The sequence below is a fragment of the Sciurus vulgaris genome, assembly GCF_902686455.1.
Source record: "Sciurus vulgaris genome assembly, chromosome: 3".
NCBI lineage: Eukaryota > Metazoa > Chordata > Mammalia > Rodentia > Sciuridae > Sciurus > Sciurus vulgaris.
Window position 1 is genome coordinate 162,186,945 of NC_136463.1, and position 25,237 is coordinate 162,212,181.

The 25,237-nt window shown below is 36.8% G+C and overlaps 1 protein-coding gene across 8 annotated transcripts in view; it reads left to right on the top strand.

Annotated features, from left to right (window-relative positions):
- The window catches only part of UNC80 (unc-80 homolog, NALCN channel complex subunit), a 203,932-nt gene that overhangs the window by 96,707 nt on the left and 81,988 nt on the right, over positions 1–25,237 (top strand). For 6 of the 8 annotated variants that reach the window (XM_079134589.1, XM_079134594.1, XM_079134590.1 and 3 more), the window contains exons 25-29: positions 929–1,062; positions 8,503–8,668; positions 13,625–13,828; positions 15,718–15,818; positions 21,160–21,360. In XM_079134589.1, coding sequence (XP_078990715.1) covers positions 929–1,062; positions 8,503–8,668; positions 13,625–13,828; positions 15,718–15,818; positions 21,160–21,360 — 806 coding nt within the window. The remainder of the gene's footprint in view (positions 1–928; positions 1,063–8,502; positions 8,669–13,624; positions 13,829–15,717; positions 15,819–21,159; positions 21,361–25,237) is intronic. The other 2 variants (XM_079134595.1, XM_079134596.1) reach the window with 1 other exon arrangement.

Genomic DNA, 25,237 nt, shown 5'->3' on the forward strand with positions numbered 1-25,237 from the left:
CGCATTAACTCTGGAGAGCAAATAATGGTTTTCAGTAAGAAACAGTAGCCCAGATATCTTTAGAAGACCATGATTTCTATCTGTGTCAACGGAAATCATGAAGTATATATGCTATCCAATTCAGAAAGTTTAAGACTCAGGATACATTTTAGAGGTATTTTTAGTAGATTGCTACATTATGATATTGTGATTGCCTGATTACTTGATTCACTCAAAATAGATAACTTTTTTTTTCTTTCATAAGAGACGGAGTTCTACATAGCTTTAGAGCAAAAGAGAACTTCTAGAGTAGCTATGTCCTACCAAGACAGGCTAGCTTGTAATACTTAATGGGAGATAGGTGACCTAGCAAGTATGTTTTTCTTGTCTCCATTGCACAAACATAACTGGAGTAGGGCTGAAGCAACTTCACTGACCCCAGAACATTAAAACTAACCTCCTTTCAGAAAATCAGTTGAGAGGATTTTTGTAGTTCTCAGTCCAGTTCATTGCCATTTACATAGTCTACATCTGATTGAATGTATGAGTACCGTGTGTTTCTCTTCTTATTAAAACATTTTCTAGTTCACTTGGGGTTATATTTGGTTTCTCTAAATGGTCTTTAAAAAGAATCATTTAGTTCTGCTTATTGATATTTTAGTAAAAAGTGAAAGATTTATATAACCTGAATATCTGATCTGAATAGAAACCAGAATATGGTCTGATATTTTAATACTGAAGCAGTCCTTATAGAATTGCAAAATGGAGAAGAGAGAGGAGTAAGGCAATGCATACAGAATGCTAAGTGCAGTAAGTAAATTAACTTGCATAGGTAATGGTCTCATGCAATTTGATTTTACATGTGTGTAGCTAGGTCCCATCAAACGTGCCTCTCTGTATTTGTTATTATTGGTTTCTCTTCTAATGGAAGACCTCCTTCATTCCTTAGGTACTGTGAACCCCTCTAAATGTGGTTGCCCCTTTGCCTTAAAGATGGCAGCATGCCAGCTTCTCCTGGAGATTACCACCTTCCTGAGAGAGACCTTTTCTTGCCTACCCAGACCTCGCACTGAGCCACTAGGGGTAAGTTAAAGCATGTGTATTAATAATCAGGCTACTTGGAGAGGCCAGATAGGTGGCTAGGTTTCCAGCATTCACAATTTCCTTAAACACCCAATGGCCAAATGCATCACATAATATAAAGATTCAGCCAAGGAATTTCATATATAAAAATAAATGTTCTTTTCTCTATTAAAATAATAACAACAAAGTTGACTTAGAGATCAGCAGAGATAGCACCTTGGTTGATCACCATCAGTTATACTAGTAGCATTTAGGTTTCTTACTTTGCAAATGTTCTAAGAGCATTTAGGTTCCCTTACTTTGCAAACTGTTTGAGTTTCATGGCCAATATTTTCCAGAAATCACTGACAGATTCTTTTTTTTTTTTTTTTTTTTTTTTGGTACCATCTTCTCATAAGTTCATATAGAAATGTACTTTCAATGAGTATTCTCATTTAAATTATAGGTTAAAAGACTTCAATGTTTAGTGTCTAAACATCCCCATATACTGTTGTTCATGTAGCTTTCTCTTTTTTTCTGACTCTGGCAAATTATTTTTTTAATTTATTCTAATTAGTTATACTGACAGTAGAATGCACTTTGACACATCATACATAGATGGAATATAACTTCTCATTCTTCTGGTTGTACATGATGTAGAGTTACGCTGGTCATGTAATCATATATGCACATAGGGTAATAATGTCAGATTCATTCTACTATCATTCCTATCCCCATAACCCTCCCCTCACTTCACTCCCCTACTGGATTATTTTGCTTAGCATAATATTTTCCAGTTCCATCCACTTACTGGAAGATGCCATAATTTCATTCTTCTTTAAGGCTGAGTAACATTCCATTGTATATATATGCCACAATTTCTTTATTCATCTGTTGAAGGGCACCTAGGTTGGTTCCATAGCTTAGCTATTGTGAATTGAGCTGCTATAAACATTGATGTGGCTACATCGCTGTAGTATGTGATTTTAAGTCATTTGGGTCTAAATTGGGGAGTGGGATAACTGAGTCAAATGGTGGCTCCATTCCAGGTTTTCTGAGGAATCTTCATACTGCTTTCCAGAGTGGTTGCATCAATTTGCAGTTCCACCAGCAATGTATGAGTGTGCCTTTTTCCCCACATCTTCACCAACGTTTACTGTTACTTGTATTCTCGATAATTGTCATTCTGACTGGAGTGAGATAGAATCTTAGTGTAGTTTTGATTTGCTTTTTTCTAATTGCTAGAGATGTTGAACATTTTTTCATATGTTTGATGATTGATTGTGTTTCTTATTCTGTGAAGTGTCTGTTCAGTTCCTTTGTCCATTTATTGATTGGTTTTTTTTTTTTTTTTTGGTGTTAAAGTTTTTGAGTTCTTTAATATTCTGGAGATTAGTGCTATATCTGAGGTACATGTGATAAAGATTTTCTCCCATTCTGTAGGCTCTCTCTTCATGTTATTGATTGTTTCCTTTGCTGTGAAGAACTTTTTTACTTTAATTCCATTCCATTTTTTGACTCTTGATTTTACTTATTGCACTTTAGGAATCTTGTTAAGGAGGTCATTCCTAAGCTGACATGGTGGCGATTTGGGCCTACTTTTTCTTCTATTAAGTGCAGGGTCTCTGTTTTAGTACCTAAGTCCTTGATCTACTTTGAGTTGATTTTTGTGCAGGGTGAGAGGCATTAAATTTCATTTTGCTACATGTGCATTTCCAGTTTTCTCAGCACCATTTGTTGAAGAGGCTATCTTTCCTCCAAGTTTATGTTTTTGGCGCCTTTGTCTAGTATGAGATAACTGTATTTAATTGGGTTTGTCTCTGTGTATTCTATTCTGTTCCATTAGTCTACGTATCTGTTTTGGTGCCAATACCATGCCATTTTTTTTTTTAGTATGGCTCTGTAGTATAGTTTAAGGCCTGGTATTGTGATACCTCCTTGCTTCCCTTTTCTTGCTAAGGATTGGCTATTCTGGGCCTCTTATTTTTCCAAATGAATTTCATGATTGCTATTTCTAATTCTCTGAAGAATGTCATTGAAATTTTAATAAGAATTGCATTGAATCTGTATTATACTTTTGGTAGTATGGCCATTTTGATAGTGTTAATTCTGCCTATCCAAGAGCATGGGAGATCTTTCCATCTTCTAAATTCTTCTTCAATTTCTTTCTTTAGTGCTCTGTAGTTTTCATTATAGGGGGTCTTTCACCTCTTTTGTTAGATTGATTTCTAAATACTTCTTTTTTGAGGCTATTGTGAATGGGATAGTTTTCCTAATTTCTTTTTCAATGGATTCATCACTGATGTATAGGGATGCATTTGATTATGGGTGTTAATTTGATATCCTGTCATGTAGCATTTCTTATGGATCATAGAGAGGCAGAAATCATGCCTACACACATGCGCGCGCACACACTCATCTACCATATACTACGGAGTCTTACTGTTTTGCCATGGATGCATATCGTATGCAAAAGTCCCAGGAGTTTTCACAGAGCATGTGGTCTCAGGACAACCTGGCCTCTACTTCCCTAATGGGCACCAAGTGTCCAGTGGTTCTTGCATTACAGGTAGCATCCGTACAGAGGAGGAGACAGACACAGTCTCCCTATTACCCTTTTATACAAGGCACATTCTATTCTCCCAGAAAAATGGTTGTACAAGCAATCTGTGTGTTTCCATTTAAGCAGATTTTACAATCCACCATCACTCCTGCTTTTTAAACCGACTCATCATCAATTAGGTAGCACCTCACTCTGGAGAAAAAAAATCAGTGTCATAGTATCACAAAGTAGTACCTCTGTCTTTGGTTTTTCAACATTCTAGTAAGTCTATTTCCTCATACCCTAAAACATGAAAATGAGTTTTTTCAAGTTGGAAGTATGAGTAAAATGTATTTTTTCAATAGATGCATACACATACTTAAACTGTAAAACTGAATAATTGGATATTGAAAAGGTAATTCCTCCTACTTCCCTTATATAACTTCATCTTAACCCGGATGTTTAATTTTCTAAATTTTCACTATGAAATTGAGACTACTCTATAAAGTCAAATTAAGACCCCTCAACATATGTACTTAGTTTAAATTACGATCAAGTGTAACAAAATATCTGATCTGTAGGCCTCTAATAGTCTTATTCAACCATCTAATTATACTAAACTCTTCACAAAAACACAGAGTACATCTGCTTTAAATTTTCAGATTTTTATTGGTTACCATTTTGATCCATTATGGTAAAAATATATATATAAGGATCTAGTTTGCCTCAGTTACTTTGTTCTCCCTTTTAACTCTTTAAAGCTTTAGCTTAATGCCCCTTAATATCATAACAAATTTTATTTTTAAATCAATCAAATCTTTAAAAAATTACTGTATAACCAATTGGCAGATTTGTAGGAAATGCCAGGAAAGGAAGCTAAAACAGGATCTGTAGTCATTTAGTCACCAGAGGAAAATTTTTACTTCTCTGTCACCTTTAACTAGATTCAGAAGTCTTTTAGTCATTACATTAACATGCTCATTGTTCAGGTTTGTGTATTGGGCTGGGATGTCTTCTTTGAAATATAAAAGGAGAAAGAATTTTTCCCCCATATTTAAGCTATTAACTATAGTTGATAGCAAAGAAAATTCAAGCCACATTCTAACTGTAGAAAAATTGATGAGTATCATAAAACCATTTTACCAACATGAAAATGCTTAAAATCATTTCCTTTTAAAAACTTTTGCCAAGAACACCTAACATGAAATGCATTATAAGTGCAAAGCTGAACTGGGAATCTCCTAATGCATATTCTCTCTCTCTCTCTCTCTCTCTCTCTCTCTCTCTCTCTCTCTCTCTCTCTCTCTCTCTCTCTCTCTCTCTCTCTGTATTGGGAATTGAACCCAGGGGTGCTTTGCCACTGAGCTACATCCCTCGCACTTTTTATTTTGAATCAAGGTCTTGCTAAATTGTTAGGGACCTTGCTAACTTGCTGAGGCTGGCCTCAAACTTGTGTCCTCCTGCCTCATCCCTCCTGAGCTGGGATTACAGGTGTGTTCCACCATGTCTGGCTCCATATTTATCTCTCTGGACTGAAATTAATGCCCATCATTAGTAACTCCCTGTTTTCCCCTTCCTACTGCCCCTGGAAACCACCATTCTACTTTTTGATTCTGTGAATTTGCTTGTTTTAGATACTTCATGTAAGTTCTATCAAAAAGTATTTGTTTTTATGTAACTGGCTTATTTTACATAGCATAATGTCCTCAAGGTTTCTCCATGTTGTTGCATATGACAGGATTTCCTTTTTATTACAGGCCAAATCTTTTTTTAAAGAAATTTTACTAAACAGTAACTTTAAAGGCTAAACATAAATACAGCGGAAATGAAATAGGCTAAATTTTAAACAAAACACTTGGTAGTGCAGTAACATTCTTAGTGCAGTAAAAATAGTTACCTTAATGTGGAGAATAATATAAAGTAGTATAATAATCATATGAGAAGCTAAAAATATTCTGGAATTTGAGACTTTGGGATAGGAAAGGATCAAAAACACAAACTTTCTACCAAGAAAAAAAAATCTTCCTGATAGAATGCATTAGGCCATTTCCAAAGTGTAAATCAGATTTGCATATAAATATTTGTTTGAAAGAGTTCTAGTTCTATTCAAGAAATAGAAGAAAAAGCAAAATAACTTTTAATATAATAACTAGAACAAAAATTAGGTTTTTAAACCATATTTATTTCTTAGGAGTCAGAAAAAAAAAAAAAAAAAAAAAAAAAAAAAAAAAACACCAGATGGGTAGGCAATGGCAGTAAAAGAAAAGAAAAATTTACATCAGAAAATTCAAATAATAATGAATAATAATTTTATTTCCTGACAGCTCCCTAGAGATAACTTAATTTGTGTGCTTCCCCCTACCGCAAGGAAATAACTTCTGTTAGCATTTTTATTTACTGTTTTCATAAACCGTCAAAAACATATACATCAAAAAAAGGAAAAGGAAGCATTATTCCAAGATTCATAACACAGCATATTTATAATGCAAGAGAACAAATTTTTCTCTCAGTGTTGTCTTTCAAATGAGAAGAATAAAGGAATATTTTAAAAACAGAGAATGTTGTTCATAAAGATAATGGTCTGTTAAAACTTTTTCCAATTGAGTTAATAAAAATCAAAAACCAATGACAAAGAAACTCAGAATTCAAACAAAAAAGTCCCATCAAATGCATGGATGAGCTGGGCATGGTGACACACGCCTGTAATCCCAGTGTTGAAGGCTGAGGCAGGAGGATTCCGAGTTCAAAGCCAGCCTCAGCAACTTGGAGACCCTAAGCAACTCAGTGAGAGCCTGTCTCTAAATAAATTACAAAACGGGGCTGGGGATGTCACTCAGTGGTTGCATGCCCCTGGGTTCAATCCCACTCCAACAAAAGGGCATGGATGAGCCATTAAAAATAATAAAAAATCAGAGTCAATAAAGTGTTTTTTAATAAACCTCTTTTAATGATTCCCCTGCTTTCTGTAGAATTATTACCAAAATGGAACGTAGATTAGGCTATTTTTTCCTAAAAGGGTTTAATTTCTGGGAAGTAATTCTACACCTTGAACATTTTGAAAATATTAGGACAGAGTCCATGTATCTCCTCTATTTTCCTAGTCATGCTCTCATTTTCAAAGTACCAGAGTGTGACTTGTTAATCCCAAAGGAAAGGAAGAAACAACATTAGAACAACAGGTAGGGGCTAAAGCCTCATCTTGGTGGCAATCAAAATCATGAGATTTTAACCTTGTGCAAACTGGATTTTTAAAAATATTTTTGTTTCTCATATCCATTTCATCCTGAAAATAGTGTTATAATTTCAAAAAATATGGAACAAAAGTAAAGTCTGCATTTTATGTATTTCTCATTGTTTCAGTCCTCCTCGTTATAGATTAATAATTAAACACAGAACAGATCAAAGTTTTAATTTGGGACCTTGTAGGCCAAATGCCTACGAAGTAATTGTAGTCCCCAGGGCTTGCTTACTTTGGGTTATGGGATCATTCTGTTCATCAGCTTTGCTAGTGATGGAGCTCCTCTTATACTTAGGTTCTTCTAGAAGGGAGTAAGAAATTCCCTCAGTGCATGATCCCGCTTTGCACCTCTGGCACTCACTCCCACATGATGTTTCTTAAACCTACTCTTACTCCCCACCCCCATCTGTTTGCCAAGCAACTTTACTTAATCCTCAACCTTTAAACTGAACATCACCTCTGTATTCATTTTTCTGGTGCTGATGTAACAAACTGCTACCAATGTCGTTGTTCATAACAGTACAAACATATTTTCTTGGTTCTGCAGTTCAGTTTGCTAGGCTAAAACTAAGGCATTGGTAAGTTTGCCTTCCTATCTGGGGCACTAGGGAAGAATCTGCTTCCTTACCCTGTTTCCATCTACTAAAGGCCACCTGTATTCCTTGACCCCTGACCCCTTCCTCCATCTTCAAAGCCAGGAACAGCATCCAATACTTTCCTATGACCACAACCTGGAAAGATCCTCCACCTTTAAAGACTCTTGAAATTAAATTGAGCCCATAAAGCTAATGTAGAATAATCTTCCATGTTAAGATCCTTAACCTTTATCACACCTATAAAGTCCCTGTTGCCTTGTAAGGGAACGCATTATAAGGGATCCCAGGGATTAGGATGTGAACATCTTTGAAGGGCCATTATTCTGTAACCACAGTCTTCAGATCTGATTTCTAAGGCCCTGCTCTCTCTCAGTCTTGAAATTTTTCATCTATGTCTTCTCATTTTAAAAAAATTTTTCATTTGTTCATTTTAGTTTTACATGACTGTAGAGTGTATTTTGACATATTATACATACAAGGAGTATAACTTCTCATTCTCGTGGTTGTACATGATGTGAAGTTACACTGGTCTTGTCTTCCCATATAAACATAGGAAAGTTATGTCCGATTTATTCTACTGTCTTTCCTATTCCTGTTCCCCCTTTCCTTCCCTTCATTCTCCTTTTATCTAATCCAAAGTACTTCTGTTCTTTCCTACCCCTCCTTTTTGATCTCAGAATCCTGAGTTCCTTTAGGGAAAGTACCATTTCTCATCTATTGTGCGGTACCTAACCCATTCATACTCAGTGAATTATTATTTAATAAATAGATAAATGCCAATGATGCAGCTAATACTATGGACAAAGAATTAGAGGGTAAGGAAGCAAGTTCAAGATTTGGGACAAAGTCTGTGCTTTTGGAATATAAGCATGAAAGAAGAGGAAAACTACAAGTTAAGGAAGATGTTATTTATTTCCCAATTCAAAAAAGAGCTTTTCATGGCCATAATCTGAATTGGCAATAGAAAAAGAAATTTGGCTGTTTGAATGCAGTTGTGTGGGATTTGAAATAGAGGGAGGCTTGCCACAAGATCAGTGCAGCACTGGGAGATACCAGCATGCACGTGCTCCTCACTGACATTTCAGGACTTGGAGAGCTGCAGACTTCGTCTAGATCCTGAGTTGGACCGGCACAGATATGAGAGGAAGATCAGCTTCGCAGGGGTCCTGGATGAAAATGAAGACTCAAAAGATTCTCTCCACAGCAGCAGCCACACCCTCAAATCAGACACAGGGGTGGAAGAGAAGAAAGGTATGGAAAAGCAAGGATTATTGCATGGTTCAGGGTTTCTTATAGGATACTTGATCTAGGGTCTAAAATTATAACTGTTTGCTCAAACTGCTGGTTCTGGACAATATTGAGTAAGTAGACTCAACCAGGTAGGAAACCATACTACTCAGAGGTTGGAATTTGTAGTCATAGGGGTCTGGATTCTAGTTCCAGCTCAGCAGTTCTCCATTGAATCTAAGGTGCTGTCGAGTTTAAGATGAACCATTATTTTATTTACCAAAGAGAAAGAAAAAAGTACTCCCAATTCAACTCTTCTGCAATATTATCCCTTGTTTGTGCTTTTTTTCTTGTTGAGAAAGGACTTTCAGCCTTAATTAGATGCAAATTTTTATTATTATAGTTCATTCTTGTGCAGCCAAAAATAAAAGCATAACTAATCTATACTGGTTAAAGCATTTGTAAATCATATTCAGTTCAGAGTTGTCAGTGTCCCCATTTTTCCATAATAGATAATGTCCTCTGTGCCATCAGAATGTTAGTGATAACATAATTTCTGAAATAGATTCATTAAAGAAGTAAAGCTATTTGTGCTAGTTGCTTAAGCCAACTTCACACCGGCATGAAGCTAGCCTACTTTCAATCCTTCTTCAAGATTGCTAAACACACCCACCTTACTACCTCACCCCTCTCTCATCCCTTGCTACTACTCAGCTCCTTGAACTAAAAGATATTGATATCCATTTTGTCCATATGGCTGTTGATATTTTAAATGTTCACATGGATGTAAGCAATAGCAAATGTTATCACCACTGCTAGCTGGTACGAGTATTCATAAGATGTCACCAGTTGTATGGCATATCCCAATTTAGAATATGTTAAAATGTGGAAAAGATGTGCATTTTAAGATGGGTGAAATACAGTAACTTTCTGTGGGAACTTGTCTAAGTTACTTAACCTTTTAGTTGCAGTTTTCTTCTCTGTTAAGTTGGGCTAATAGCACCTTCTGTGCTATGATGCTTATAGCTTGAAATAAGTAAAGCATAAACTTAGTACCTGACAGATAGTAAATGCACAATAAATAACAGCTGTCATTCTTTTTTTTCATCATGAGCATATAGATTAGAAGCCATACAGAAGACTTTGCACTGAAGATTGCAAAGTCTTAATTTGCTCTCTAAATTCTCCTGAACTGTCAACTTCACTCTTTGATTTTGCTATTTATTAAATTCCATTGCCCTCAAGTGTTTTTTATAAAGAATGTCAATTTAAAGAACATCTGCACTCTTGTTACAAGAATCAAAGCTGAGTTATGCATTGATATATTTTCTAGTGTCCTATAGACAATGGCTCAATACATGTTTGATTAACTTAATTAATGCATGATTCTCATGAGGAATTGTCCTATAGAGAGAAAGAACAAAATATTTAAAATCCTGCAAGAAATGGACATAAACTGAGAAAATTTGAACATTTCAAGATCACAATGTTGTCAAAACAGTTTTATAATGTAAATAATTCTTTTATCATATTCTATTGAATTTATGGTGAACAAAGGCCATTTGTAGGAAAGATAAGCCAAATCTTCCCGAGTATGAAGAAATATGAACTCAATGTTTTTTCAAATATTACTACTTAAAACAGGGATAAACTCCAGTTTTTGAAACATATCCAAAGGTATTTTAATTTAAAAGCCAGTATTTTCCCCCCCCAAAGTTATATGCTAATTATTGTTTGAAGTAGTTGAATAAAAATGTAGATACTGACATTGTTAAATTTGAGTAAAATTTCTGCATCATTAAAAATAAAATATCTGATTAACTTTAAGACCATTTTAATTTCATGATTATTAGTTACATAAATTGTTTTTAATTTTCAAATGCTGAAATGCTTCATATTTTTTCTCCTCACAGAATGACTATGTAAATTTATGGAAGTTGTTTAATGAATGAACAGAAAACAGAAACTATAAATTAAATGAGAACATATCCATAAAATGTCTTTAATCAGTTGGAAAATACCTTCCCAAAGATTTCTACATATTCCTTAACCCACTTAACAACATGAAAATGGTGACTGGGTCCCTGATAACTAAATTATTAAAACATTAAAAATTTTTTCATACCATATTTTTTTTATAAAAGTTAAAAATGTCACCTCTTGAAATAAACAACCTGAGGACAACTCAGATTTTACCAAGGAAAACAAATATGAAAGAATCCTTAGAACTGAAAATATCTGCCTAAAATGTCCATACAGAGTAAGACAAATCATTTTACCCACATTCCAAAGACAAACTAAGACTAGTAATTCATATACAAACACCAAGACTAGTCTCACCATTCATTACCCATCTGCTGAGCACCTTTGGTATACTAGGAACTATTACAGGTTCTCAGAATGCATCAATGTGCCAGAAATTTTTCCACATATTTTGATTTGTATTGTTTAAGAGTTAATAACTAACAGTTGTTCATGTAACAGTGAAGAACATGAAATACTAGACTTTCTAGTGGAGGAAAATGAAGAAAAGCAAATTAGGATCAGGTTTTGTGACTTGGAGTAGGAAGGACAGAGTAGTCCATCAGAATTGACATTGAGCAGAGAGACCTGTGAAGGAGCCGAGAGCTGAGGAAGAAGTGTTCTGAACAGAGGCAACGTCGAGGACAAGGCTGTGATGCAGGAATGAACTGGGAGCATGTGAAGAAGGGGGAAAAGACCACTATGGTTACGAAAGAATGAGTTGGGGGACAGAGTCCTAAGATGAGTCAGAGTGTTAGGCAAAGGGTAAATAGGGTCTGGAAGATATGATTAGAATTTTAACTCTATTTTAAATGTGTCAGAATATTGTTAGTTTGTTTGGCCATAAAAGTGATATAAGGTGTGTCTTTTAATTTATGTTCTTTTAAATAAGAAGAGATCTATTGAAGTAGGGGAAAGGTGAAATAGTTGTAGGTAGTTACATTCGTCTAGGGAAGATGTGATGGAGCTTTCAAAAGTCTATGACATTTTTGAAGCACAGAGAAAGCAGGGTTGGCTAATGGATACAGTGTGGAGTGAGAGAAATAGGAAAAGGAGATGTGTTATCCAATTTAGATGAATTTGTTTCACTTTCATACAAGTTCCGGTTGTCATGGAGATAAAGGCTAAAATTTAATGCCGAACAATCTCAGCTGACATTTTTCATATACAAAACCAAATCTGGATTTGAACTGCTGTGTCTCTTGTAAATAACCAACATCATAATTCTGAACCCTAATGTTTTAGTGCTACAGGATGTCTCCAATTGTCTTCCGTGTTAGAACAAACTCTCAACATTAAATCTCTTTCAGATGACATTAATTTGGGGTTATTTGGCCTCATTCTTTGGCTGAAAAGTGTCATAAAATCAGGCAAAAATGTTAGTATGTGCCTCTGTAAAAGCCAAAGAATTATCATTTTAATCTTTTTCTCTACTTTTCAATCTGCAGAGACATGAAATTGCTCTAGCAATCATTACAAGTGATAATTACATTCGGTTTCAAACATATTTCAAATGCATCATAAAGTCTCAATTAAGCCTAAAAATAATCCTGAAAAATACTCTTGGGTGAGCTGTGCTATAATTAAAATACAGCATTATGGTCTATAGTTTTTGTGGAATTTATCCAACAGTTCTGCAAGAGATTCCTTCCAGATGTGAAATTCCATCCAGTTTCATTCAGGGAGCTCCATGAAGCTTTTACTAGCTGAGTGGAGACAATTTTAGTCTTTCTTGATCATAAGTGTAAATTGGAGATGGAACATTCACGTTATCCAACAGGAGTTATTCTGGGTGCCTTTATATGGCATTGAAAGTATACATGTAACTAACATTTAAAGATTTATACAAGTTCTATTAGTCACATGTTAACACTTCTGTGGGTGAGAAACCTGAAACTAAAATGCAAACTTCCTGACTGGTGCTTCAAAAAATATTAATAACAATGCCTTAAATAATTAGTAAGAAATCTTGTCCTGCCTTAAGAAGGTAAGCTTATAAACCTGACCCCTTCCTGATAATGAATTTTTAACCTTTAAAACTTTTTTTATCCTACTTTTATAAAATCAATATTGACAACAGCAAATCTTCAAAAATAAAAATAAAAAAGGAAGGAGGTATGTATACGACTATAGAAACTAAGGATACTTTGGATTTTTTAAAAAGTTAGGTTTCAAGTTTGAATGTGTTTCTTGTACCCTTTTATTTCTCCCACTGATGGCTGTTTCTTCCAGAACACTAAAGATGAATAATGCATGCCTTCTTGGTACACATAAACTGTAAGGTTGGCTCAGGGCCTTGCAACATTTGGACTCACATCTCACCAACCTTTTGACTGAGAGGAGGATGCTATGAAATCACTAGATGCATTGAAAATGGACCCATATCACATGCATGCTCACCCAAAGCACCCCCATGCTAACAGATCCCAAGTGCCTTTGCTGAGGAGCAGAGCAGAACCCAGTGCTGACTGTTGGAGAGAGGAGTGCCTCTCGTTTTTGTTTTTTTGTTTTTCTCTTAATGAGGTCTTCCAAAAAGAAAGGGTTTACATGGCAGTTCAAGAATTCTTTAAGTCCCATTTCAAAAGAAAAACAAAAACGAATGGTCTGTGGTTCTACTGAATCAAGTCATAATGTGCTGTAAATGTACTAACAGTCCTAGATGATGTTGCTGCAAGATACACTCATGCTTGTGAACCCTGGGCCAGAAAGACTGCAGGTTGTTCCCAGCCCTTTGTGACCAAGAAAGACACTGCACCAGCCCTTCCTGGTGGCCCCAGCCTCCCGCCTGCCTGACAGAGCCTGGCACCTGGGGTCCAGGGAAAGCTTCCTACCCAGAAATGCTGCTTGTCCAGGCAACAGAGAGGAGGCTGATCAGGGACAGGTTGGGGAGAGCTTGGATCTAATATTGGCTCGGGAAAACTAAGGGGGGAAAAGCCCTATTTTATTCTCTTAATACAGTTCCCAGCAGGAAGATCAGGATAGGAGGTTCTCGCCTGCTCCAGATTAAAGGAACCCGCAGTTTCCAGGTGAAGAAGGGGGGTTCCTTGTCCAGCATTCGCCGGGTCGGCAGCTTAAAGAGCAGCAAGTTATCACGGCAGGACTCAGAGTCTGAGGCTGAGGAGCTGCAGCTGTCCCAGAGCAGGGACACTGTCACTGACCTAGGTAACATAGAGGAGCGGGGCGTGCAGGGACGTGGGGGGTAGGAAGACAGGACCCAAGTCCTGAAACAGCTGAAGTCCATTTTCTTACACATAAATAGATGAAGAGCAAAGCCATAGGTTAGATGACAACTCTGTCTGAAAGCCACACTACCCTCCAGCAGGCTGCTCAAACCTTAGTGAGCACACAGGTCACCTGGATATCATGTTGAAGTGCAGATTCTGATTCAGCAGATGGGGTGGGGATCTGAGATTCTCTGTTTTTAACAAGCTTTCTACTGAAGTTGATGCTGATGATTCTAGGACCCCATTTTGAGTAACAAGGATGGAAAATCCATTAGGGAAAGAAAACGCTTCAATGACAGGGCAGTTTTACAAGTCCAGATGTCAGTGTATCCATCCTTCTGATAGGACCTTCAAAGTCAAATGTAGAAATTCTCACAGGAACAGATACCTAAAGGCCCTCTATGTTTTGAAGTTTCTATTAAACAGTTAAAACAATTACACCAAAATATCAGAAAGGAAAGATAGCCTAGACCTAATAATTAGGGATCTTTAGTAAATCACTTGACTTCTCAGGATTTTTCATCTCCAACTACCCAAAGGGAATTAATTCTACTTACTCCTTGCCTACTCTGCAGGGATTCGCTAAAGATAAATTAAGGGATTGTTGTAAAATGTGTTAAAATCATGAGAATGAGTTCTAGATACAAAACACTGGTGTCATATATTGTCACTGTAAGATAAAAAGAGATTCCAGATCCCAAAATGTATTAGTCCAAAATATGGGCCCTGATTAGTATCTTAATAGACACAAAAGACTTTAAGTAGGAAGAGGATAGAATCTACCATCTGCCCAGCATTAGTAGATAAATATTAAACACATTCTTTTTGCCATTCAGTCTCTAGTTTCAAGCTAGCAATACATATGGATAAATGATTGGTAGAATCTGCTGAAATAGAAACTGAGTATATCTAATCAAAGAAAGTTTAAAATAGGAAATGTTTTTACATCCACCCACCCTCACCTTTGAAAATAGCTAATTTATGCATCACTTAAGATTCAGCCTATTTTTCAAGGTGACAATAGAAAAAAAAATCTCTGTGACTTCTGTTGTTACAGGGCTGAACTATAACATCTTTATCACTTAGTTTGGGGAGGGGATTATTGTAATTAATTGTGTGAATTGATGGATTTATTCTGGCCAGTCAAATCAAAGCAGCCAGGCTGGAGACATTGTTTGGTCATTAGAAAAATTTATGACAGCTTTTAGATTTGAGGCCAAAGCTTTGCATGTAATATACTAAGTTGTGAATTCCTAAGACATATGTCCTTTATACTCTCTCAGAGAGGGGATGCCAGGGTTGTCCATAATTGGACATCATTGCTTTCAAATTCTATTAGTTTTTCCAGGGCACTCATTTGTCTCTGAATAGCTCTGATAGCAAAGCCCAGTGGCTAGAGCAATAGCACTAGCTGCAGTCACAACCACAGTAGAGGCAGCAGCACTCTGCGAGGCCACTGCAGACCTGTTGGTGTCCCTGTGTAACTACACCTGTAAGGTCTGGTCAGTCTGGAAAGGATTTGGGCACACTCAACCTGTCACTGGCTTATCTCAGCAATTCAAGGACTTGACACTTTTTCTTTCTGCTCCTATCTCTCAAAATGGAAGCCACCATTAAAGAGATCATCAATGTCTTTGAAATTGCCAGTTCAGCTGGTGGCTGAAGGGAACAGCTCCTATTAATATTCCTCCAACAAAGTCCTATGCCCTAACCCACTGGGCCGTGGTAGTCTGCCCTAGGATTCAAAAGCATGGACAACTATACCACACCAATATGACCTCCAGGAAGACTGAATACTGACACCTTTCTTGGTATTTTCTTTTGAAGAAGGGAGTCCTTGGAGTGCAAGCGAGCCCAGCATTGAGCCAGAGGGAATGAGCACTGCAGGTACAGAGGAAAACTACCACAGGAACATGTCCTGGCTTCATGTAAGTAGGAAGATTATTTAAACTCAGAAAGATCCCTGGAGTCCATTTCATTTGGCATTGGGGAGATACATGGAGGGAGGAGAAAATATTATACCAAAACCATCAATCCAATTTAGCCTCCCAGAGGAGGCAGAGGTTTATATTTTATCTGAATCACTCAGTGTGCACTGGCATTGGTATTCTGCTGGATTGCATTCATTTGAAGTTTAACTAAGACCAAGGTCTTTTGTTATGGCTGGCTTGTGGGTCATCATAAGTCAGGGGAAATTGTTAGGCACCTGTTCAGGTTGATGATCAAGGCAACCTGAGTGACACGGGGCAAGGTGTTGTGGTCAGTTTTATACAGATTACCAGGAGGAATATGAGAACAAGATTGTTGATGTCAGTCTTGGTCTGTATTAGATCAAATTGTAGCAAAGAAAGGGAGATTCTAACAAGACAAGGTGGCACCTCAAAGGGATATCCAGAGGGCACAGGCAGGATAGGATTCTACCAAAACCATGGACAAAGACTCAAGTTCAAGATTTGAGCTGAGCATGAAGCCAGAAGTAAAGAGAAAGGTAAAGAAGCAGAGCCTCAGAATTAAGATTGACAGGGCACCTGTAAGATCATTGTTTTCATAGATAAGCACTGTTACTACCAATTCTGATATTCATCTAACTTTCTGGAAGGGTCAGATAAGTGCTAACTGGTACATATGCTCCTCGGATTATACAGTGCTGTGCATTCACTATGGATGTAGTCCCCAGAATTTGCTGAACTTGAAAATCTCTAAGGAAGATTTTTTTTTAAAGAATTTTTAGTAAAATCTAACCTGCATTTTGGAAAGCATATAAAGTTTATGTGTACAGCTCAATACATTTTCACAAAGTAAACACACCTATATAACCACTACCAGGTCAGAAAGAACATTATCAACACCTTAGAAACCTTACATGGGTCCTCCAGCAGAAACGACGATCCCCTCACAGAAACTGCAATTCAACCTTCTAACACCAGAGAGTAGTTTTTTGTGTTTTTAAGATGAATGTAAATGTAATTATATACTCTTTAGTCTGTTGTGTCTGGTACATTTTGCTCACACAAACATTTATACAATGACTTATATAGTCCTCCAACTTTGTTTTTCTTCAGAATGGTTTGGTCTATTCTTGGCTAGAGCATTTCCACTTAAAATTACCTTATCAATTCCATTTTAAAAACTCCCACAGCAGCTTTTGCATTTAGTAAATAGAGCAATTCAGATTGAGAAATTGAAATCTTCAATCATTGACCTTCCCTCTATCTAAAATAGTCTCTCACACCATTATGTCCCTGCATTTGCTTAACACCTCTTAAATATCCTCCAATAATGCTTTTTAGTTTTCTGTGTGGTTTTCCACACATAAGCACTTGAGAAGTGTTTGTGTAAGGCCAGCATTATTTATTTTTTAAATATTTGGAAGAAAGCATTGGGGAAGCCTTCTAGATCTAAAAATTTCTTTGTAGAAGAGTTTTTTAATTATAGCTTGAATTTATGTAATACAGCTAAGACCACTCAGATTTTCTATTTCTTCCAGAAGCAGTTCAGGTAAATTGATATTTTTACCTAAATATTTTCTTCATTTAATCTGAATATTGACATTTATGAGCAAAAAGATAGTTTTTAAAAAATTATTTATTTTTTTACAGACTGCATTTTGATTCATTGTATACAAATGGGGCGCATCATTTCATTTCTAGGTTGTACACAATAGTTGTTTATAATATTCTTTTGAGGTCACTTAAAATTTTGTAGCATATATGGTGCTGTACCTTTACATTTCTGATACTGGTAGGTTGTCTTCTCTCTTTTTTTGATCAGTCTCAATAGACACTATTATTAGTCTTTTAATTTTATTAGTCTTTTCAAAGAATCATATTTTGTTTTTTCACTTTGAAAATATTGTATTTCCTGTTTTATTAACTTCTGCTATTACTTTTATTGCTTTCTTCTACTTTCTTTGAGTTTATTTTTCTTTCCTTAACTTCTTGACGTGTATACTTAATTTGCAACCACTTTGCTAATACATTAATTTAAGGATATAAATGTTCTCTAGGAGCCTTAGCTGTATCACACAAGGTTTTATATATTATATTTTCATTATCATTCGTTAAATTTTTCAAGAAAAATTTCCAGTATGGTTTATTCATAATCGTCTACACATAAAGTTTATGGCTGATAATTCCAATATGTGAATCTACTGTTACTCCTCTTGCTTCTGTTCCTTAATATGCCCAGTCATTTCACTGACTACTTGACATGGAAATGGAAAATTATAGAGGCACAGTGGTGGATACAAATCATAATACATTTAGTAAAACCCATAGGGTGTGCCACACTTGGAGTGAACCCTAATGTAAACAATGGACTTTGCGTGTCCACAGGTTCGCTTATTTTTTGTAGTAAGAGTTCCTTCCACTCTGGTGCAAGTCATTGATAGTGGGGGAGGTTGAACAGGTATAGGCACAGTAGATATGTGGGGGCTCTCTGTACTTTCTGTTCAATTTTGCTGTGAACTCCAAATTTCTCTAAAATACAAAGTTAATTAATTTAAAATAATTATGGGGACTCCACATGATGTCATCTCCCTCCAGAGAGGATTCTCCTTATATCTAGCAGACAATAAGCAAGCAGATTGCCTCAGTCTAATCAGGGATGAAGCTGACTTGACTTGGCTTTCTGGTCTGCCACTGGTCACACACAGCTTTTAGTTTGAAGTCTTCCAAGGTTTCCAGTGAGGGCTCTTCATTCTTTTTGGGTCAGGAACCCCAATTATTGTTTCCCCATTACAATGAAATTGCCAAACTCTCCACTCTAGTTCTCAGCTGATTTCTGCTGGGATTCTCAACTACTCAGTCAGCAAATGCCTGGAAGGGAAAATAGTCACGCAGTATCAGTCTAACTTCTCTGAACTTCCTTTCTCTATAGGATCCCTCCTTTGGCATTACTGAATTCTTTTTCTTTCTTTTTTTTTTTTTTTTTTTAACTCCCAGCCCCTATGTGATTGCTTAAACCTCTGCCAGCCTTCTTGGCCACTAAGAAGTAGTGCCTAACCAAGAAGTAGTAAATGCCCCAAGGAGAAATGTGGCATGTGTTCACATTGTTCTCACTTCAGTGAATGTCCTTTCTCCCCACGACATCCCTTTCATGTCCCTACTGTTTCACTATCTTTTGCATTCAGCCATACATACATATATATATATGTGTGTGCATACATATGTGCATGTGTGTATGTGTAGAATTTTACTTGGTTCTATTGTTCAACAGTAGCTATAAGCTACTTAATCTTGGTAGAAGGAGAACATACTCATTTTCTATTGCTGCATAACAGATTACCACAAGCTTTGTGGTTTAAAACAGATCATATTATCTCATCGTTTCTGTGGGTCAGAAATCCTGGCACAGCTTAGCTGGGTCTCCATTTCAAGATCTCTCACATGGCTGCAATCAAAATATTGACCAGGACCTGGGGTGTTATCTGACGACTTGATTGAGAAAGAATTTGCTTCTAGACTCACATGATTGTAGGCAAAATTTCAGTTCCTTGAGACCTATTGGGCAGCAGCCTTCAGTACCCAGTTGGCTATTGGTGAGAGGTCACCCTCATTTCCTTACCATGTGGGCCTATGCACCATGGCACTTCGTGAAAGTGCCATGGTCAGAGAAGGGGCATCCTATCACCTTTGCTGTGTTCTATTGGTTGAAAGGAAGACACTAGGCCAACACAAAGGCATAAATACCAGAAGTTGTGGATCTGTCTTAGAAATATATCTATCAAAGGGATATCACAGGACAGAATTTTAAATTTTAGATTTCTAGACCACCTCTACTTCTAACTGCAGAACTACCAAATCAGATTTTCCTGAGTCAGAGTCTAGTAATATGTTCATTTGTGTGTTTCTTTGCTTTATTTGCTTTTTGCTAAGCTTTCTTGGTGTTTCTCTTGATCAACCAGATTTAGGAGCGACAAGGGAACCCTTATAGTTCTTAAGTGTGCCCTGCCTCATATCAGAATAAAGAAGAATATCAGGGGTTATTCAATGAATCTTGAGAGAGCTATATATTCTTCAAAGACAACCCTATTTTTATTGAAAACTTTGGAGGGATGTGGACTATTGTTAGCTGAGTTTGATAGGCATATGGAATTGATTGTTGTTGCTTCTCTTTGTCTCAGAATAAGCAAGGACCCTTGTTCCTAAAGAAATGTGTGTACCCCTGCTTGGCAGGTTTAATTGGACTTGTCCACAGACTTATCTTGTGTTCTTCATTCAGTTTGGCACACAGTCCCTCACAGGTTAGGTGGGAACTAATTTCATGAGGATTAGAAATATCCAGAAGATTTCTCCATGTACATTTGACTAAACTTATAGTTCTTGGTAGTCTACTGCCTTTTTAGGAAGGATGCTTAAAAAGTTACAAACTCATGAGATGGGGATGTAACTCAGTGGTAGATCACTTGTCTACCACGGATAAGGCCTTGAATTTGATCCCCAGCAACACACACACACACACACATACACACACACACACACACACACAAAGTTACAAACTCAGAGATGAGGCTATATCTCAGAGGTAGAGCATGTGCTTAACATGTTCAAGGCCCTGGGTTCTAGCCCCAGAACTGAAAAAAAATTACAAGTTCTAGGGCCTTCATTTCTGATCTTAAAAAGCCACATCCTCTAAATCAACTGAGTTTGCTTCTGGAATCCTAATGGGGAATTCTGGGAATTCTGAGCCAGATCAAACTCTAAGAGTAAGGATGTCCTACCAGCCAAAGGAAAAAAGTCATGTAGGAGGGAGAAGAAATGAGCTCTAGAGTGGGGTTCAAGTTCTAGTTCAAGATTTTTGGTCAGAGTGGAAGATATAGATGTGGGAGTTAAAGGCATCCCACAGTTGTCAAAGGCCAGCTAGCTCCTTTGGGACTGAACTTTTTATTAGTGTGTGCTCTTTTAGCTGGCTCTTCCCATGACATGAGAAGTGGGGGCCAGCAGGATATGTGGGGTCTTTTTTTAGTTCATAATTTCCATTTGAAAGTATTTGGAAACCACACACTTCACAATAACTGGATTTTAGAACATTTGTTCATTCTTGTTTCAAAAAAAATTATTTTATCAAGCATTTATGAAGAAAAGCAAATGCCAAGGTAGACAAAGACTCATAACTCTTTTGTTCTCCTCTGGGAATTATTGAATCAATGTAATTTCAAGACCCATCATGGGAAGTTAACATTTGACTTGGCATCTTCCACACCACATAGACATTCAGTGTGTCGGTACCCTGGTTGCTGGTTGAGTCTCAGGGGTGTTTGTATTCCAGGTCATGATCTTGCTGTGCAATCAACAGAGTTTCATCTGCACACATGTGGACTATTGTCATCCACACTGCTATCTGCACCACAGCCGCTCCTGTGCCCGGCTGGTCAGGGCCATTAAGCTGCTCTATGGAGACAGTGTGGACTCCCTGCGGGAGAGCAGCAACACCAGCAACGTGGCTCTGCGGGGCAAGAAACAAAAAGAGGTGAGTGAATGGTCACATCACTGATATTATAACAAGGACAGGGAAAAACTATATCCTAACAATCTTCTCTGGCAATAAGAAATTTCAGGCAACTGCAGTTGTATAAACCTACAGGTCTCTGTGCTTCTGAGCAAAAGTAGACAATAAGTGCAAGACAAATGCTTCGCCTTCACGTTCACAAGTAAACATGAACTCTTCCCCAGGTTTTGCCTAATTTTTGTGAATAATTATGAATTTACAATGGTTGAGGTGATGAGCAAGTTACTGTGGTAGGCAGAATAACGCCCCCTGCCACACACACACACGCAAAGAGGTTTGCATCTATTCCTGGAACCTGTGAATATGTTACCTTATATGACAAGAGAGCTCACAGGTATGATTAGGTATTTTACAATGGGGAGGTTATCCTGAATTATCCAGGTGGACTCAACGTAATTGTAAGGGCCTTAGAAGAAAGAGGCAAAAGGATTCAGAGGCAAAGAAGGAGATGAGATGGCAGAAGCGGAGGTCAGCATGATATAGGCCACGAGGCTCTAGAAGCTGGAAAATTTGAGGAAATGGAGCATCCCTGTGGCTGCCAGAAGAACACTGTCTATCAATCACATTCAGACTTCTGACAACCATAACTGCGAGATATTAAGTCTGTTGTTTTAAGCCACAAAACCTGTGGGTATTTGTTACAGAAACAATAAGAAGCTAATGCAATTACGTATTATGAAATAAGCCATAAATAGCTCAACCGTTCACAGAAAAATAACAGAGTAATCTGGGTCAGATCAGCCTAAAAGGAAATTCCTTCAAGAAACTACAACATTTTCCAGGCATTCAGCTGCACTTTCCTGACAACCCTGAGCAGCTGAGCTGGCAGAAGATGAAGACAGTAACCAGGGCTGCCGTTCTCCTGACAGGAAAGCCTTGAGTTGTCCACCTGCCCTGACCAGGCATGGTAGCCAAGATGCTTAACTGAATGCTGTGGCTGCGCCTGCAGCTGCTTTTCCCAAATGGTTTTACTAAGAGATTTTTCTATAACACCTATTCATTTCAGCAAGCATTCATTATGCACCTGCTGTTGGCACACTATTTGGCCAAATATTAAAAAAAAAAAAATAAGTAGGAGCAAAGGATCTTTTTAATGAAGGAATTTGCAAGCCAGTTTTGGACTGGAAGTGGACAATAATATGTATACATCAAACAGCTAGAGACCATGAACAATAAGAACAAAAATGCAGTTGAGTTATGTAGCAATCCGTAGTACTTTAGCATTCACAAAGGGATTTTTTCAATTATAACTTTTAAAATATAAAAAATATATGATCACTGAAGAAATTTTGGCTATTACAAGAGATCCTAAAGGGAAAGAAGAATGTATCCCATAAGAGTGCAGTATTAGCTTCTGGGACATGCATATTTTAATATTTTTTTCTAAACATGTATGAGGACAAAAGAAGAAAAAAAATATATATATATATGTGCACATATATATATGCACATGTATACATTGACAAAGTGTTTTGTGCAAGAGGTATTCATTTTACAGGTGAAAAAAATTGAGACTCAGAAAGATGAGATTGTCCACAATTCTTATCTACAACATATTTGGCTAAACTTTAATTTAGAAATATAGAATATTAAAGTCAGGGGTTTTATTTATTTATTCATTTATTTTTGCTTTTGTTGGTACATTAGAATTGCACATAATAGTCAGGTCCATTTTGACACTAATACATGCACAGAATTTAATTTAGTCCATTTCAGCCCCCAATGTCCCCCTTTCCCTTCCCTCCTTTCTCCCCATTCCTCTTTTTCTACTCTACCTTCCACTCATTTATTTATTGTTAATTGATGCTTTGAAGAAATACATAAAGATGAATTTTACTGTGGAATATTTATACATGCACATAGTCTAATTTTGTCAAATTTATTCTGCATTTCCTCCCCTTTTCCATCCCTCCTCCCTCCCCCTAAATCTCCTTTTGCTCTACTGATCTTCCCCCTGTCTGTATGATTTCCAGCCCCCAAGCTTGCTTTTCCTCTTAATTTGCTCTGGTTTCTGCATATGAGAGAAAACATTAGACCCTTGACTTTCTGAGCCTGGTGTATTTCACTTAGCGTGAATAGTCTCCACTTCCATTTGTTTCCCATCAAATGCCATAATGTCGTTCTTCTTTATGGCTGAGTAAAACTCCATCATGTATATATACCACATTTCCTTAATCCATTCATCTATTGATGGGCATCTGTTTGGTTCCATATCTTGGCTGTTGTGAGTTGTGTTGCTATAAAGGTTGATGTGTTCCACCATAGTATGTTCATCTATCACCATAGTATGCTGATTTTAGCTCTTTTAAATAAATACCAAGGAGTGGGATAGCTAGGTCATATGGTGGTTCCATTCCTGGTTTTTTGAGGAATCTCCATACTGCTTTCCAGAACATTTGTACTAATTTGCAGTTGAAGTCAGGGTTTTCTACCTAGACTGTATTGCATCTCATGTTATTCAAACTATACAAATTATAGGAAGAATGAAATTGGAGAAAGACAAATTGTGAGTTACAATGAACTGCATGAACTACTAAATAATAGCATAAAAGTAAAAAATATGCAAATATTTGTATGTATGTATATATATGTTAATATACAATCTATATTTCAAACACAAATGATATCACATTTAAAGAACATCTATTTTAATTTATGTAAGTTATCTCTTCATATACAAACTCCTTTAGCTTTAAGAGGAAATTATATATGTTGAAAGTTGCAAAAATATACAAGCCTAAATTAATGTTCATTGTTCTCTATACACCCTCTGAAATTTTTTCTGCCACATCTTTGCTCAAACTATAATATTGTCTCTAATCTATATATTGTCAAACCCAAACATTCTTTAAGATCCAATTCAAATACTATTTTCTCCCTGAAACCTTTTCTGATTCCCCTAGTGTTAAGTACAGGGCATATTGCAGGTGGACAATAAATGTTATTTGTCTTCCTTTTCTTTTCATCTAAATTATAATGGTATTTTACTTGCATTTTATTAGTCTTCATTTGTTCATTCATTCATTCATTCATTCATTCATCTGTCCATCTCTCCATTTTAAAAAAATCTATGGGCCATGCTAAGCCCATACTTTGTGCTGGATGTAATAATGGACAAAAGAGACAATGTCTGAGAGACAGATATTAATCAAATAAACCTCCCATATTGATGTAAAATTGCAACAGCAATCAGTGCAATAGAGAGGCATACTGTATGAACAGTTTATTAGTGAGGCTTTCAATCTAGCAGAGATAATAAAAGCCTTTCCAATAAAGTTAATTTTAGGGTGCATGGATGTTAACTGAACACAGAATTTTCCAAATAGAGAGAAGAGGCAAGTACAAAGGACCATATCTGGAGTACCAAGGACTGCAGTGCATGATGAGGCTGCGTAGGCAGATAGGAACTAGACCATGTAGGCAAGAAAGCTCTTATTCCATCCTATGAGTAATGGCAAGCACCCTCTGCCACTAAGTTATAAACTCTTTGAGACGAGGAAGTCTTACAATATTTGTATTCTGCGTGTCACTAACAAAGAACTCACTAATAGCAAAGAAACAATAAATACTGAATGAGTGAGTGAGATTGTAGTCTAGGAGAGTTCATGAGAGCCCTTCACCTTTGCTCAACCATGACACTCGTGTGAAGCAGCAGAAAAGGCTTATGGACCTTTTGCTGTCTGTGGCTTACCACTAGGAAATCCAAGCAAGAGAAATGTACCCTCATCACATTTAAGTCAGTCATTCAGGTAGAGAGCAGAAAGAACATTTGGAATCTTCTGTGGCAAACATTTTATTTCCAAAACACGAGCTTCCTGCTCAGGCATCTTTTTCCTCT